The sequence below is a fragment of the Lampetra fluviatilis genome, chromosome 15, assembly GCF_964198595.1.
Source record: "Lampetra fluviatilis chromosome 15, kcLamFluv1.1, whole genome shotgun sequence".
Taxonomy (NCBI): Eukaryota; Metazoa; Chordata; class Hyperoartia; order Petromyzontiformes; family Petromyzontidae; genus Lampetra; species Lampetra fluviatilis.
In genome coordinates this window covers 12,845,903-12,856,196 of record NC_136289.1, presented here as the reverse complement: position 1 = coordinate 12,856,196, position 10,294 = coordinate 12,845,903, and the positions used below count along the sequence as shown (strand labels likewise).

The window sequence follows — 10,294 nt, the reverse complement described above, 5'->3', positions numbered from 1 at the left end:
CTAGACACACGCTAACCTTGTCAATTAATAATACTGTATGTCGCCTAAGCTATCGCATATTTTAAGCCACCAGCAATGATTCCTCTCAAACACCCCGTGTGTTATGGTGGTGGATGTGTGGCCGTCAGCCGACACAACTTGGAATATTCCGCCACGATGTGCAGTCACAATAACAAATGGAGTGTACAGGTGGTGCAAAGTGCCACCGTGGGCCCACGCTGCCGAAAGGACCCAGACATCGGGCCACACAAATTGGATAGATTGCACCCAAATCCCATTCCCTTGGCGCGACGAAGTGCCCCTTGTCTACAGCGGTCTCTCTCGCGTGGGGGGCTGGGGGGGGGGGTGGTGCTTCACTCGGTGCACTCCGTGCAGCGCTGTAGGCCGTTCTCGTTACAGGACGTGCAGCGCAACGCCCTGGGACGCTCCCCGAAGTTTGTCCGCACTTGTGACACTTTGCTGCCGCGGCAAGCCAAGCACGGCACGAAGCGGTAGCCGCCGCAGTGCGCGCACTTGCGTGCGACCGTGTTCCTCTGTGGGGAGGGGCGGGGGGGGGTCAGAGAGACCATCGATGGACACGGATGAGAGGGAGTGTTGTGGATTATTGGCAAAGCTGTCAACCCCTTATCAGTGCCTACGTTATGGCAAACTAATTCAGACTTTATTGGTCAAAATCTCAACGTTCATCCTACAAAGCCCCATCACAAGGGAGAAACACAAACAAATAAGACTTTTTTTTGCCTGAATTGAAACGGCTGTATGCCGTATGGACCTGAAGAATACGGGGTAAACCGTATGGGTTGACAGGTATGTTTTGGGATGAAGTTTGAATTTACACTTTGGATATTGCATTCTCGGCCCACTCTCGTATTATCGGATTGGAATTTGACGCGTTTGATTACGTTTATTGTTAATTCACTAAGTTAAATTTTTAAAATAAAAATCATGAATTGCATTTTTTAAAAATACATAGAGATTCATCAGTGAAGCAATCATTTTAATTTACGAATTTGTATACGTTCTTAAATCATGAAAACGATGTAATTGGTATTTATTGTGAGAACTGCGCAGAAGTTATGCCACGGTGACATCACATTTTAGGATCATCCGAAGTTTCACGCACTGCCCAGATTTTTTAGATTTTTTTTTCAGATCAATCTGGATGGAAATGTGGAACACGTCTATAGTTGTGGAGGAGAAGGGATGGCGAAAGGGAAAAAAGAAACGAGGTACGGTGCAGCAGGATCGTGCAGCAACAAATGGAGCGGACGCGTGGAAGAATGTGGCCGACGAGTTGGATTGGGCGAAATGCCAAGAGGCTTTGGATGTTAGAAAGCAGAGTTATTGGCAGGAAATTGAAATTGTAGCAACTGAACAGGACACACAGAGTTGCGGTGAAACAAGACGAAGGCAGAGAACCAGGGACGCATACGAGTTATTCTTTAAACTATGAAATGCTTTACCAGGTAAGATCCATTGAGCTCTTTAGCTCTTTCTCAGATGCGACCCGGCCACAAATGATAGCTCAACGAAGTGGCTCATCATGTGTAAATTGACAGCAGCCAAATATATTCTAAACTCACGTTGATTTTAAATGTGGAGGGGAAAACCGGAGGACCCGGAGAAAAAAAAACACGCGACCACGCAGAGAACATGCAAACTCCATATATACAAGCGGCGGTGTCGGGATCGAAGCCACGACCTTCTGAATACCAGACGAGGAAGTTAACATCTCTCCACCGTGGAACTGTGGTAATAAAATCCAGACACTCAAGATCCTTGTAGAAAGGACAATAAACAAGTGTGTCTTCAGTTTTATTATCGTGCCCTCAGCTAACTTAGATTTCATCTTGCACTACTATTTATAAATGAACCAAATTAGTCATTAAAATGTCGCCTGACTCAGTTGCTGGTATAACTGCCATGTATACAATATATGATAATAAATAAACGATATGACTGCATGGTGTCTGCAGCCTAGGGTGGAGCGGCCACTGCGAAGCAGTTCAACCACGGTGCTGAACCCGGTGACTTGGAGTGGAGCCCACCGGCTAACATTGGTGGCGATTCATATCTGAATCGGTGGTCGTGCCTCTTTCACGAACCCACTCTGACCAGTGTGGTGAAGTATGGTCAAACAATTCCCATAACCAACACGGTATGGGGAGGCCTTCATCCGGCAGCAGATTGACGAAAATAATTACATCAATGGGAGCACATATTTAAGAGAGCAATATTAAATGAACCATGTCAGTCTCCTGTATTCATTACACCCACGTCTTTGGTGTCGCTTTCTATTTAATGCCTTGCGAACTTCTTCCGCCGTTTCAACTGAATGTGTATTTGTTACACAGAAAAATCTCGTGTAGCCAGTTACCCAGCTAGTTAAGGTGGCAACGCCCCCGAAGCAATCGTTAACAACAGCTATTGTTGGGGTGGTGAGGAGGCCAGCCAGCCACTAACAACAGAGCTATTTTTCGATTTAAAGCTTTCGTGACTGCAGGGATTCATCTTCTTGGTTCTTTCGGTAAAGTCATGTAGAAGGGAAATAATAAAATAATAAAAATAAAACATAATAAAATAATTCTCACGTTGTGGCCGAAACGTCGTGAGAATTATTTTATTATGTTTTATTTTTATTATTTTATTATTTCCCTTCTACGTGACTTTACCGAAAGAACCAAGAAGAACAGAGCTATTGTTGGGGTGGTGAGGAGCCCAGCCAGCAGTCAGCCAGGAAACCTGAGGCATAGATGATTTGAATAGTATGATAAAGTCTAAACAATACCCCAGGAACCACAACAAATACAGTTTTGCACATTAAATTCATAGTGCAATCGAGCTTTGAAATGACACTGCAATGCAAACACAAAACACATTTCCACAATGTCTGCACCACAAACTGAAACCTTAAAACCATGCCAACACGTTTGATGATTATACCAAACATCTGATAGCGATCCGTATTTGTAAACAGATCGCGTTAGGATCATGACCCATCGCTATCATACAGTTTTGTATCACATACGCTTTACCCTGGAACAAAAACATTTTTGGTATGTGTGCTGTAAAATGTGATCATTAATTTAAAATCTTCTTCCATATCTGGACCGTAATAATTGATCTTTTCCGTACATGCATCAGAGTAAAAAAGTAAATTAAAAAATCGCAGTGATAAGATGTTCAAACAACCAAAGAGATACCTTTTGCAAGGCATAAAGTCTGCATTAACCACACCAGCATGTGTGCTTAATGCATACTCAGAGTATGTCTGCATGTTTTGCGATGTGTATGCGTGGTCAATGCAGACTTGATGCCTGTTTGGTGTTTGAATATCTTAACACTTAATGTTTCATTGCCATAACTGGTAAAAAAACCTAGTCTTCTTTTTCATCATCATCATCATTTTTGATACCGGCAAAAGATGGTCCCATAGAAATACACCTCATTTGATTCGTCGTCACTACAAATGAATCATGGTAGGGTGAACAAAAATAGAGGCATTCCACGAGCGTAAATAAAAAGCAGCATACTACTCTGACACGTAAAGCACAGGCGAGAGGCGATAACGAATTGAATTGAGCATGGCTGTAATCGTTACCTTAAATTGCCTTAAGAATGCCCGAAGCTCTCCTGATTCATTCATAGACATAAGTCTGTCGGCGCCCTGTGTGGAGGTGTACAAAAGACAGTGCGCTTCTCAGACACGCAGGCCTCCCCGTCTTTGAAACTGCAAATTTGGGTCATAGAGATTACGAGTGCACATGGTTGATCAAATGTTTGGTATATTTTGTATCATTGTATTCGCTTATCGTCGACACGGCATTGCACGAGACATGCGTTACACGATGCACGGGCACAGGCAAGAAATCCGCGAGCACTACCGACGACTCTTCATGTCTGTGAAGAGGCAATACAATCCATGTCAAATATTGTATGTACAGCATGCATTCCCATATGAATTGTGTATGTCAGCTAGTAATGGGTTCTGTTTTGTTGTGATGCAGAGGCATAATGTGTCTTATTAAATATGACCTGCGGCCAAAGGCGGCTTCATATATATTTCACGGTCAAATTTCATTTATTACTTTCCAGATATTTAAACGTTATCCTCTGAAGAGTCTGCTGATGTGTGACAATGGAGCAGTCGTTAGCACATGCACCCGAAATCTGGTGAACTGAACTAGCTTCCTGGCCATGGCCTAACATCGGTAACGAGTGATGTTTGAACCAGTCATGGGCCTCTAGCTTTCAACAACCTGCACTGACCAGCAGGGTGAAGTATGGTCATAAACCAACCCATTACCACTACAGTATGAGGATACCTTTATGCGGAAGTAGACTCACAAAGCTCTGCGCCTAAAAATAATGACATTTACTGGATGTTTGATTTTTAAAAGCCCTAACTGAAATGATTTGGTAAGTTGCCAAACAAATGTTGGTGTTTGGATGCTATTAGTGTGTTTAGAAGTACTAAATCACGTTTTATCACCGGAATGGTCAACTTTGGCTTCATAAAAACAAACTCTAGCAACCAAATTATATCACTCCGAATGAATTCAAGCTCAGTATGCTGATTGATGCCACTTAATTCCCCCATCCTGCTGCTCGCCTGCCCTACAAATGTCATTGAACCTGTGGGAGCAGTCAACCACAGTGAGTGCAACTCAGACCTCCTTGTTCCACCTTGCTAATGTGGCGAATAATTAATCGTTCAGCCCCGTAGGTTTTCACAACTGCGCTGCTACCGGCTCTCAGTTGTAGCTTGTCCCGCGCGCAGTTCGCCACGGGGACGGATGCGCCCCAGCCCATTGAGTGAAACGTCGGACATTGGACCGAACAAACACTCAGAACAACTCAAAACTTCCCCCCCCCCCAAAAAAAAACCCCCCATCGGAGAACCATTAACCCTTTTGCACCTGGCCGACAAAAAACGTGATGAAGAAATGCACAGACGCTGAACACGTCCTTACCCCGAAGTAGTCACCGTTGATGAATATCGCCGGCAACTCAAGGGGGGTGCCGTGTGCTTGCGGAGGTTCCCGGGACGGCGGCGCCAACTGCATCAGCTCGGTCCGGCACACGTCCTCCGGCTCCGGCGGACAGCGCCACCCCGACGCGCCGTCCGGCTGCGCCTCGTCGCCGGACCTCCTGCGCTGTTCGTGCCTGACGCTCGCACCGTTGGGGCGCTGGCGGTGGTCGGTCGGCGAAGGGGGGCAAGGGTGGCGCGTGCGGAGGTCGCGCACGTACTCGGCGTGCAGCGCCACGTCGCGGTCCTCGAAGTGCACGTGGTGGGTGTGCAGGATGCGGCGCGCGTGCTCGCAGCGCTCGAACGTGGAGCGCACCACGCGCACGCTCGTCGTGTAGACCACGAGCTTGCCGATCTCCAGCGGGCGAGGTGCCTGCGGGACGGGCGGGCGGAGGAGATGCGCGCGCAACGAGGATCGGACAGATTCGATCATCGGCGTCGTCAGCGGCAGCGGCAGCAGCAGCCTCTGAAATCCACCTTATGTAATAATCTGTTTGGAGGAATCCGATGAGCTATGAAGCTTTCATATAGTGTAGTATGAGCGTGTGAGCAAGTCACAACAGCAAACGATGCAAACAACGATAGCGAGTGCAAAATAGAGAAAGTAGTAAGCGAGTCACGAAATAGAAAGACGTAAATCAATAATAAACGACTGCATGAAAAAAGTTCGATTTTGTGAAGATAACACACCACAGTCCCTCAATAAGGATATGTTATCCGTGCATTTAAATTCCGCAAGCCAGACTGCGAGCCAGGTGTGCTGCATGGTAAGAGTAGCAGGCTGCTCTTGACGATAATCATCATCAGCGTCAGCCACGATCGATCTGCTTCCTGGATGAAAGCCTCGCCAAGCCATCACCGCCACGACCATCTTTCTACTCATGCTGAGTAGATGGTTACCTTGCAGGATCGGCGCAAGTGACCCGTAGTTATTTTACCCGCATTAAAATTTTCCATGTGCATGACGTGTTGGCAACACGTGGCTTAAAATGTAAGAGGTGTATATTGATGATGATCACATTTCTCTTCACTGTGACATCTACAATAGGGAAAAACAGATTCAAGAGGCGTTGCTCAATGCGCAACTGCATATACTACACTTCCCAAAGTAGGGCTGTACCAAAGCGAGTAATAAAATGCACTAACGTTACATGGAGCAAATAACAACGTTGGCGTGAGAAGGTGACCGAGGCAAGGTGACCCACACCTTTTGGCAAAGTTATTCAGTGACTTCGACTGGAGAATCAATTACAATATAAAATATGAATATCTGCTATAGTACAATGAAGTGAAAGTTTCAATTGTAAAAACATCAATTAGATATTACTACATTCAGGAAAGACGTCCACAGTTTGTCTCCAGAAGGGACCTGCTATGTTTGATGTTGGGGCCAATCTAATTTCCGCGTATCAGTCACGATTGAATATATTTACAAACTTCTAATAAAAACCACCACTTCCGATTATGATTGCACGAAACTATAATATACATTTCACTCAACCTCACTGTTCAAGGCAGGGAGGTTGTGCGTGACCATATCCCCAGCGATGACGAGGGGTACATCGGATGTGGTGTATGCCACGTACTGAAATATTTTCCCGAGTTCAGCGTTGGACAATGTAAGCCCTGATCATCATCATCAATCAATCAATGGTCGTCATCATCATCGTCGTCAATCAATGATCATCATCAATCAATCAATGATCATCATAATCAATCAATGATCATCAAACTCATCAATCAATGATTCATCATCGTCGTCATCATCAATCAATGATCATCATCGTCATCATCATCATCATCATCATCAATAAATCAATGATAATCATCATCGTCGTCATCAATCAATGATGATCATCGTCATCATCATCAATCAATGATCATCATCAATCTATGACCATCAAAGTCATCATCATGAACAAATCAATGATCATCATCAATCAATCAATGATCATAAACTATGACCATTGATATTCCTTTTGGCATCACCCCCCTGTGCTCGACGCAATTCCCTCGTCCGCGCCCCACACGCCGTGTGCTGCTACTGTGCTGCTGCTGCTTCTGTGCTTCTGCTGCTGCTTCTGTGCTGCTGCTGCTTCTGTGCTGCTGCTGCTTCTGTGCTGCTGCTGCTTCTGTGCTGCTGCTTCTGTGCTGCTGCTGCTTGTGTTATGCTGCTGCTTCTGTGCTGCTGTACTGCTGCTGCTTCTGTGCTGCTGTACTGCTGCTGCTTCTGTGCTGCTGTACTGCTGCTGCTTCTGTGCTGCTGCTGCTTGTGTTCTGCTGCTGCTTCTGTGCTGCTGTACTGCTGCTGCTTCTGTGCTGCTGTACTGCTGTTGCTTCTGTGCTGCTGCTGCTTGTGTTCTGCTGCTGCTTCTGTGCTGCTGTACTGCTGCTGCTTCTGTGCTGCTGTACTGCTGCTGCTTCTGTGCTGCTGCTGCTTGTGTTCTGCTGCTGCTTCTGTGCTGCTGTACTGCTGCTGCTTCTGTGCTGCTGCTGCTTGTGTTCTGCTGCTGCTTCTGTGCTGCTGTACTGCTGCTGCTTCTGTGCTGCTGTACTGCTGCTGCTTCTGTGCTGCTGTACTGCTGCTGCTTCTGTTCTGCTGCTGCTTCTGTGCTGCTGTACTGCTGCTGCTTCTGTGCTGCTGTACTGCTGCTGCTTCTGCTGCTGCCCTGCTTCTACTGCTGCGCTGCTACTGCTGCTGCTGCTACTGCTGCTGCGCTGCTGCGCTGCTGCTACTGCTGCTGTTACTACTGCTGCTACTGCTGCTGCTGTGCGTCTCGCTTACAGAGGGCCGCGTGTCCGCCAAGCCGCCGAAGTGCGCCTGAGCCGCCGACACCTTGTGCCGCACGCCCCGCACGGTGCCGTTCTTGCTCAGGATGTCGGAGCGACGAAAGCACGGCGTGCTCCGAGCCAAGCTGCTCAGGATGAGGTCTGCCTCGTCGCCGGGCTCCTGCTGATGCTGCTGCTGATGCTGTTCGTTGTTGGGGAGGCAGTCCTGGTACCCGCCTGGCACCGGCTCTGGGGATGTCTTTGGTGCTCCGCTCTCTTCAATATCTCTGGCAGCGGCGTCGTGATGCTCCAACTTGCCATTTCTTTCCTCGTACACCTGACCATACATCGGTTTCACAAGTGGTCTGTTAACTTCCACCCCCCCTCCTCCTCCTCCCCCCAAACTAATCACCCAGAGGTCACAAGTTTATCAAATAAAAAAATGCAGAAAGTGAAAGTAGGGGTTTATTGGCACTATTCAGAAGCCACCGATGGATTTTAACCCGTGGTTTACGCATGTATTTTGAACTTCTTTCGTACCATACGTAGCCAACTATGCTAATCGGAGGTGCGGGGAAGGACAACAAACTAAACACGAAGAGCAGTTCTAAAGAATTGAGCCTTCGATCTAGATTTAAAGGCGCATAGCTCCAGTGGTTTCCTAATATCGGAAGGAAGAGCGTTCCAGACGGCCACAGAAGCGCATCTGTAAGCGCGCGATGCGGTGACCATCGTCTTTGTTCGACGGCTCAGCCATAAGCCGCTGCGAGGATGACCGGAGTGCTTGTGATGGTTTATGCTCCTTGCCGAGATGGCGTGGTTCATTTGTGGCAAGTGCTGAGTTGTTCACGCAGCCTCAACACAGGGAAACTCCGCCGTCGATGCAACGGTGGAAACTGTCGACCGTTAATTAAAAACGAGACAACCTACACCAAACCACTGCTCTCCCCGCCTTGCCGAGACCATTGACGGGAGGACAGACCCGCGGTGCCCTTAATGCGGCAATTTCACACGCATTGGGGTCCTTGCTGTTTTTAAATGAATCGCGGTGTGTGTCTGTGTGTGGCTGTAGCCCATGCAGGGCAATGTGGTTTGTTCTCTGTGAGCACACATTCAGGAGCGTCTGTGCACACACACACACACAAAGCTTCAGTCACGGTAATTTATGTGTGTGCGTGTTTTAAATTGTACTCTTATTACGCATATATGCAACGACACCGTATGTCTACACGTATTCAGTACTAGATGTGGAATTAACTTCAAAAACCAAGCTGTTGAAATATATATGGATTACCTGTTCTGAATAATGTTCACCTTTTAAGCAATATTGACCTGGATGTCTTTAGTTACATATGAACAGTCGCATACATTTTTGACTTCCTTACAAAATGTTAACATTTTGACTCTTTCATAATAATGTTCTAATTTAGCTAAGCGCTCAATGGATCTGTACTAGAATGTATAATGTGTATATGGAGGAAAGCAGTGGTTATCGAAATCTGATATGAACCCAGCGACCTGAGTTCGATTCCAGGCCACGGCGAACATCAGCAGCACGTGATGTCAGAACAAGTTCTGGGACTTTCTTCCCACCATTCACCGCTAAACCCACACTGACCAGCGCGGTGAAGTATGTTCACGCAACACCCATGCTCGCCCAGCCCACGGGGAGAGCCTTTCATCGAAGCATCATGGATTGACAAAGAACTTTAACATTTATCTTTTTTTTCACAATCACACAAAACACATCCACACGGACAGCCTCACCTGTTGGAGCACTCGCCCGCTGTGGGATGAGGAGACGCGAAATCTCACGCGGCCGGTTGCCTGTCCCACCGGTGCCGGCTTCTCGCCCATGGCCGCACGCGGAGAGAGGCAAAAGGCAGGCAATTGGGCAAACTACGAAGGAGGTGGAATCGTTTGCCGCAGACCGTGGACTTTAATGCCGACGATAGGTCGTTCTTTTGTCAAAAGACCCCGTTGGCTTCGGTTACGCCAACTCTATGTAGGAGCGGGGAGGGGGGGAGGGATACCTGAGACGCGCGGTGCCCGTGTCAATAATGCATGTGCGTGTCAGCACGACAGGGAAGGGCATTTCTATCGACGACACGCGCACACACACGTAACTAGCCGCCCCCACTTATTACATATGCATGCAAGCTTATTTTACCCCACCACCACCACCCTCCACTAAAGATACCAGCCACTCGTGTAAAAGCAGCGTCGCCCCCCCCCACGTGCATTTAAAACAAATGTTTCCTGGATCTCTATATATAGATCGCGCACATCGAGGTGGCAAGTGCAAGGTGCAGTGATTGCATTATTGCTCCAACCGCCAGGGCAATAAACTGTGTGGCCTTTAGACCCGCGTTGTAATAAATTACTTTTTTGTTTGGGATAAATTTGCTCACGTTGAATTCTCGCTCAGTCATGACGCATTTTGAAAGGGCGCCACCTTTATGATAAAGATTGTTTCTTTCACTTTAATTCGGATTG

The 10,294-nt window shown here is 47.2% G+C and overlaps 1 protein-coding gene across 1 annotated transcript; it reads right to left on the bottom strand.

The window, feature by feature from the left end:
• Positions 1-343: 343 nt before the first annotated feature.
• LOC144936062 (glutaredoxin domain-containing cysteine-rich protein 1-like) lies at positions 344-9,655 on the bottom strand. Its single transcript, XM_078862875.1, has 5 exons — positions 9,566-9,655; positions 7,815-8,135; positions 4,974-5,402; positions 3,602-3,667; positions 344-533 (listed from the first exon to the last, which is right to left on the bottom strand). The coding sequence occupies exons 1-5, from the start codon at positions 9,653-9,655 to the stop codon at positions 354-356; spliced, it is 1,086 nt and encodes a 361-aa protein (XP_078719001.1). The 3' UTR covers positions 344-353.
• Positions 9,656-10,294: the final 639 nt, after the last annotated feature.

What these genes read in the sequence shown, in the direction of transcription:
- LOC144936062 (XM_078862875.1), bottom strand. Translation starts at nt 9,655, where the DNA reads ATGGGCGAGAAGCCGGCACCGGTGGGACAGGCAACCGGCCGCGTGAGA. An exon ending in TCAACGGTGACTACTTCGGG is followed by an intron (nt 3,668 to 4,973) that starts GTAAGGACGTGT and finishes ACCTCCACACAG; the next exon opens with GGCGCCGACAGACTTATGTC. An exon ending in CATTCTTAAGGCAATTTAAG is followed by an intron (nt 534 to 3,601) that starts GTAACGATTACA and finishes CCCTCCCCACAG; the next exon opens with AGGAACACGGTCGCACGCAA.